Source organism: Cherax quadricarinatus, chromosome 1 (assembly GCF_038502225.1).
Source record: "Cherax quadricarinatus isolate ZL_2023a chromosome 1, ASM3850222v1, whole genome shotgun sequence".
NCBI classification, from domain to species: Eukaryota; Metazoa; Arthropoda; class Malacostraca; order Decapoda; family Parastacidae; genus Cherax; species Cherax quadricarinatus.
The window spans coordinates 22021679-22029178 of NC_091292.1; the positions used below are offsets into that span (position 1 = coordinate 22021679).

The 7500-nt window shown below is 41.0% G+C and overlaps 1 protein-coding gene across 1 annotated transcript in view; it reads left to right on the forward strand.

Moving 5' to 3' along the window:
* LOC128687573 (uncharacterized) overlaps positions 1-7500 on the forward strand; it is a 321474-nt gene that overhangs the window by 143053 nt on the left and 170921 nt on the right. The window contains exons 10-11 of the mRNA XM_070085682.1: positions 3041-3197; positions 4512-4668. Of these exons, the coding sequence (XP_069941783.1) occupies positions 3041-3197; positions 4512-4668 (314 nt within the window). The remainder of the gene's footprint in view (positions 1-3040; positions 3198-4511; positions 4669-7500) is intronic.

Sequence of the window (7500 nt, forward strand, 5' to 3'; positions counted from 1 at the left end):
AATAATTTTCTTTATTTTAATGTGTGTTTACTCTCCTTTTGCTGGTGCAGGGATCGAAACCCAGCTTCTGGCCCTACTTAACTAGCTGCTGCCTAGGTTACTCTCTCCTATTATTATTATTATTATTATTATTATTATTATTATTATTATTATTATTATTATTATTATTATTATTATTATTTTATTATTATTATAATCATAACTAAGCGCTATTATGCTTCTTCTTCCTCACTTTTTCATTCATAATGCCCACCTGTTTATCTTATCAACTGTTCTGAGTATATTCTTCGTCGTTAACATTTTCTTTACACAACTGTGTTCGCCCATCCAGGTAGGATAAACAAAAAAAACAATGGGGAAGCATAGCTACAATGAATTCAATAGTGCTCGGACATCGCAATTTAAATAACCCTTCTAAGTGCAACATCTCCACTCTTCCTTCAGAGTGGATGCTCTTTCCTTCCCGCCTCGAGCACTCATGTCCGGCTAACCAGTTTCCCTGAATCCCTTCACAAGTGTTACTTTGCTCAAACTCCAACGCACTCAAAACATTAAAACCACAATTCTCTACCCAGTATGATATTAAACGTTCACACACCCCTTTTGCATGCTCTAGCCCCTGCCGCTTAAAACCATATTCGCACTCATCCTCCAATCCTACCTGGGAGAATCTCATCCGTCTCCTACCCGGAATTTATACACCCTGTTCTTTATCCAATTCTGCAATATCTTCTACAAACGCCTAAACCACTTCAACAACCCCTCCTCTTCCCTCTGAACTCTACTCTTCCTAAGCTTACACTGTCTTCTATTTTCTTGTAAAATATTCAGTGCACACATTGCATTCCAACATTACATTTCCACTGAGTGTAGCTTCCTCCTCTATGCAACATTTAAAGCCCATGCCTCACACCCATATGAAAAGGTTTATTTATCTATACCCTGGTACTTTCACCTCCATAGATAAACTTCTTTCCATAGGTGCCTTATCACTTCAACTACAATTTTCCCTTCGCCTGTTCTACGGTTAATTTAATCAATCATATATAGATCTGTTGATAAATTAGACACATGTGTAACTCTTGGGTATCTTTATTGAGGAAACGTTTCGCCACACAGTGGCTTCATCAGTCCATACAAAGGAGAATCTTGAAGAACAGGAGGAGAATGAGGTAATCAAGAGTTGCACATGTGTCTAATTTATCAACATGTCGGTTCTCTGAACCATTCATCTTCACATATAGATCTGCTAACACATCCACTCCCAAACATGTAAATACTTTCACTGCCTCTATTCACTTTCTCTTTTCAAACTGATATCCAATTTTCCAGTGCCTAAATCTTTTACTCTTTTATTCTTTGCTCATTTTATGTTCACTATTAATTTCTTTCTTTTACATGCCCTCTCAAATTCCTCCATGTGATTATCAAACGTTATCAGATTTAGTTCTTTATTCTCTGCTCATAGTTTAATCTCTTTAGCACAGAGAATAATATCGCTCAAACTGTTGTATTTTCTCTAGTATCTTGATAAGTTTATCAGTTGTGAATTCCATGTGGACGCTACGTACCTAAGGATGAACCTAGCATAGATTTAACATATTGTCAGTAATGAATTATTGTTGGGATACCTGTTCTTAGTACCTATGACAAGTAAGCCATCTTATACTGATAATATTTTTTTCGAATTCTTTTGTCCACAATTATTTATTTGTGCAACAAGTCTAGCCAAGGTTAATATATTTGTTTCTCAATTTTTATAATAGGAAATATCTATTTTTTCGGAAGAAATTTTCCTCGCAGAGATTTCCTGATTAATATAATTTGTTTTTTGCATATTTCAAAATACTAGGTGACATACTATTTTTTATTTTGATGACACATTTCAGACACTCATTCACTGATTTATCAGTTTTAGACTCACAGGTCACCACTTACACATATTTTAAACTTACAGGCTTCCATTTACTTATGTTTTAGACTTACAAGACACCACTTACATACTTGGTGCCTGCAGTGAATTAGGCAATATTTGATGATGTGATGGACGAAGGACTTGAGTTTACATCACTGTTGACGCTGCAGCGTCCAACACAAACAACTCTTGTCGATGCCAAACACTACAGAGACTGTTTTCATTATTTTTGTGTTTTATTTTATCTTGATCTTACACTAAATTTCTTTTTAAAGGAGTGGAAACAGGTGAAGCGGTAAGTCACGTCTAGGCTAGCTAATTACTTTTTTTGATGTAGATGTCGTTTATCTTGCTGAATGAACCTCGAAAGTGGCGAAGAAGCGAGTTGCTGACAGAGCCGAGCTGTTTGTCTAAGTGTTTTGCCAAAACGCTTACCAGGGCGTGAGGTGCACTGTCAATGCTGGATGTTATGTCTCAGGAACGCTTGCGATTTGTGTGTTTTGGGTAATCCATATATGCTAGGTTTTGGAAAAGACAGCACAACTTTTGCCTACATTTTCTTGTTCATAATTTTTTGGGAGTTGGTGAGAGAAAAACCTGGTCCATTTCTTCAGCTCTTTTCGGGAGAATTACTCGTCAATGGCGGTGTTATTCAAGTAGCTCAATTAACATGAATTCATAGGTGGAGTTCGTGGTAGCGACCCCACCTCCTTTGTCAGCCTTGGTGACGCTAATAGTGACACGTGCCAAGTTTTCTTTAGCTGTTACTGGATGTAGCGTTGTATGAGTGATGATTCAATGGACTGTAAAAGTGCCACAGCTAAAATACTTCGGTTAAAACCTTTCTGGAGTTCGGAATCGTTGTATAGCAAAAGTTACAGATGATAAATTCGGTGCCATGTTTTGGATTTCGAATCCCTGTGACATACTTCAAAACTATGCTAAGAGCTTCGTTTCTTTGCTGGACGGGTGTTTGAATGAGTAAATAAATGCTTCCTTTGCTAAAATTGTCTATATTCCACCACCTGTCAGCTATTACTCGTTCATTTATATTATAAACAAAATACCTTTACAGTAACAAGTCAACTTTTTAATTCAATTCCCTTTTCTTTGTGGTGTGAGCAGCAGGGTGGGCAGCTGGAGTCGTCAGCGGGGGTGTTGGTGTCCAACATGACTCTGGTACTGCAGAAGGTCGCTCGCTCCAACGCTGGAACCTACACCTGCCACGCCACCAATACTGAAGGATCCACAGCCTCTCCGCCTCTCACCCTTGACGTCAAGTGTGAGTGTCTCATTTTACAGGGTGTTCCAACATAATGCACACGCTTTAATCATAGTGTTAATGTTTATAATGATAATGATTACTATATTATTATTATTATTATTATTATTATTATTATTATTGTTGTTGTTGTTACTGTTGTTGTTGTAGTTATATTAATTAAATATTTGGGAACCCGTTAGGGTTAATCAGAGTCTTGGGGAAGGGAGGCAATCAGGTTTGATCCGAGCAAGGGTAAGGCATCTTTAATTCCTTTCATCAAGAGCCCTTCACCAACATTAAGAAACTCCTCTTGAAGGGTTAGTGCGTTGTTAACCTTCCTTTACACTCGACGTCAGTTGGTGAGTGGCTCATATCACTGAGTTTTAACCTTCAAGAGACACTTGTGTAGGTTGTGGAGAGCTTTGCCTAAGGTTGTCATTGGTGTCATATACTGAGGGATGCCTCTTATAAATGTCTTTGTTGTTGGGAAAGTGAGCGTCGTCGTATGAGCTTTTTCAGTGACGTATGTTTATTTCAGCATCATAACTGGTAGTATGGTTTCACATACTGTTCTGCTAGCGAAGGTAATGTTGATACATAGACTAGAGAATTCGCTTACATTCAAATTACGTTTCGGTTCCTATGAGGCTTTATTTTATGTCTTGATAAAGCTTTCTACTGAGTGAAAGACATTGTGTGGTGGTTGAGACTCAACATGTCTAGTAGAAGAAAGGAATTATCTTCACGATACTCTTTTGCTGAAGCTTCTGCTGAATAATGAGAAACTTAAGATTGCACAAAAAAAGAGGCTTAAGTAGGCACATAAGTTTCTTTGTAACTCAAGGTGTAAAGAGAAAGTTAGATACATTTATAGAATTTCGTTTAAAAAGAAATGTTTTAATTTCAGAAATATAGATTCTCAGGTCGCTTTTCTAAAACTATATTAAATACACAATGTAAACTACAAATGTACTTGTAATGGGAAATTGTCTTTGGTTGTTCATAAGAACAATGTAAGACGTTCTGCCGGCACTAATGAACAAAACCCAAAGGTGCAGAGCAAACCTTTCTTCCTGAAAATAAAGACATGTTCTACACCTTTGCCTTATTTTCATTTGTGAGGGACGGCAAGTCATTCATTCCCATTCCGATAAATGTGCTTTCAGATCAGCCTCATGCAAAGCAACTAACCCATTTTTTTATCTCTCCTCCGTTTTTTTTCCTCGTCGTGTAACCTGTGGGTGTCGCTAATGGAGGACGATGGGCGGTGCTTATCTGGCCCTTTGACAAATGGGCGTGCGGATGTTTGCGGATGTGGCCCTGATGGTGCAGATGCCCCAGTGTGCGCCTCCGACAAAGTGTCCCAGCACAGTGTCGCTAAACATGAGAACGCTCGCATCTCCTGCAATGTCTTAGCCAATCCACCCATTGTCAATTTCAGCTGGGCCTTTAACAATACCGCAGAGGCAGTCAACGTCCCCAAGGACAGGTGAGTATCACGGGGGAGATGAATGTAGCTGTGGGAAGAGGAGGAGGAGGAATAGGGGAATATGAACTAAGAAATGGATAAAATAAAAGAGAGATGCAGAGACGAAAATTGAGACGAATGACAAGGAATGGGCTATGGTTAAGGGAAGTGTAATAGGGACGAAAAAGAAAAGATAGGAAAGAGATAATATAAGAAACAAAATATAGAGAAGAGGAAAGAGAGGGAGTAATGAGAGGAACAATGAATGAGGGACGGATGTAAAGAAAAGTATAAGGAACATGGGGATGGATTAAGCTCTAATGAAACAAAACACAAAAGACTGGAGAGCGGAGTAGATGGCCGACGAAACAGCATTTTGCACTTCACTAAATAACAAAAAAAAAGGAAATTACACCAAGTTCCCAACATTTCATATTATAATTAGTCCGCAAGCAGTAGAACATTACCCACGTCTTGCCACTAAATTAACATAACAATTAGGTGGATTTTTTTTTCATTCTTTACAGCTGCTTACCACACTGCAAGTGTAATAACCTGGATCACAGTTGTCTTGCACTAAGAGGACGCACAACAAAGGATTTATACGGATATTCTAACGCTTCGCACAGTGGTCCGTAAATGTAACGATATCAACTAAGTAGGTGGTTATACCGGTGGTACGATATTAGGTTCCAGGGTCGTGACACCAGGGTTTCGAACTCATAATCAGTTGTTCATGATACCATATGTACAAATTCACGTTCAGAGGGTCATGATAGCTTATGTCCGCTCGGCGAGTTGTGATACGTACCATGTTTTCCAAACTTCAGTGGGAAGTGAAAGAGGGTGTCCGAGTTCACAACTAGTTCACAAGCGGGTATCGATACCGGGGTTCAGATTCAGGAATGGTTCGCGGTGATACCAGGTTGCTCGAACTCATGCTCAGAGGGTGGTGTTTTGAGTGCCTGCGACGGTACTTCATTGGGTAAAACAGAGAATAACAGTCTAAGGAAGTACAGTAATCGAGGTAGTGTCAAAATGCGACTTTCAACACTAGGCCTCATATTGTCTTTCCTTGGATCAGTATTAATGTTTCTGTTTGTGTATATCCGATATTTATCCTTTATTTATGCTCGCCTACAAGTGGTTGCAGGAGTTGAGTCACAGCTCCTGGCCTCGCCTTTTCGCTGGTCTCTGATAGGTCCACTCTCTAGTGCGTGTGTGTGTTTGTGTATGTTTGTGTGTTTGTGTGTGTGTACTCACCTAGTTGTACTCACCTAGTTGAGGTTGCGGGGGTCGAGTCCGAGCTCCTGGCCCCGCCTCTTCACTGATCGCTACTAGGTCACTCTCCCTGAGCCGTGAGCTTTATCATACCTCTGCTTAAAGCTATGTATGGATCCTGCCTCCACTACATCGCTTCCCAAACTATTCCACTTACTGACTACTCTGTGGCTGAAGAAATACTTCCTAACATCCCTGTGATTCATCTGTGTCTTCAGCTTCCAACTGTGTCCCCTTGTTACTGTGTCCAATCTCTGGAACATCCTGTCTTTGTCCACCTTGTCAATTCCTCTCAGTATTTTGTATGTCGTTATCATGTCCCCCCTATCTCTCCTGTCCTCCAGTGTCGTCAGGTTGATTTCCCTTAACCTCTCCTCGTAGGACATACCTCTTAGCTCTGGGACTAGTCTTGTTGCAAACCTTTGCACTTTCTCTAGTTTCTTCACGTGCTTGGCTAGGTGTGGGTTCCAAACTGGTGCCGCATACTCCAATATGGGCCTAACATACACGGTGTACAGGGTCCTGAATGATTCCTTATTAAGATGTCGGAATGCTGTTCTGAGGTTTGCTAGGCGCCCATATGCTGCAGCAGTTATTTGGTTGATGTGCGCTTCAGGAGATGTGCCTGGTGTTATACTCACCCCAAGATCTTTTTCCTTGAGTGAGGTTTGTAGTCTCTGACCCCCTAGACTGTACTCCGTCTGCGGCCTTCTTTGCCCTTCCCCAATCTTCATGACTTTGCACTTGGTGGGATTGAACTCCAGAAGCCAATTGCTGGACCAGGTCTGCAGCCTGTCCAGATCCCTTTGTAGTTCTGCCTGGTCTTCGATCGAGTGAATTCTTCTCATCAACTTCACGTCATCTGCAAACAGGGACACCTCAGAGTCTATTCCTTCCGTCATGTCGTTCACAAATACCAGAAACAGCACTGGTCCTAGGACTGACCCCTGCGGGACCCCGCTGGTCACAGGTGCCCACTCTGACACCTCGCCACGTACCATGACTCGCTGCTGTCTTCCTGACAAGTATTCCCTGATCCATTGTAGTGCCTTCCCTGTTATCCCTGCTTGGTCCTCCAGTTTTTGCACTAATCTCTTGTGTGGAACTGTGTCAAACGCCTTGTTGCAGTCCAAGAAAATGCAATCCACCCACCCCTCTCTCTCTTGTCTTACTGCTGTCACCATGTCATAGAACTCCAGTAGGTTTGTGACACAGGATTTCCCGTCCCTGAAACCATGTTGGCTCCTGTTGATGAGATCATTCCTTTCTAGGTGTTCCACCACTCTTCTCCTGATAATCTTCTCCATGATTTTGCATACTATACATGTCAGTGACACTGGTCTGTAGTTTAATGCTTCATGTCTGTCTCCTTTTTTAAAGACTGGGACTACATTTGCTGTCTTCCATGCCTCAGGCAATCTCCCTGTTTCGATAGATGTATTGAATATTGTTGTTAGGGGTACACATAGCGCCTCTGCTCCCTCTCTTAATACCCCATTGCCTTTGAGGTATCTAGCTCACTCAGAAGCCTCTTCACTTCTTCCTCGGTTGTGTGCACTGTGTCCAGCACTT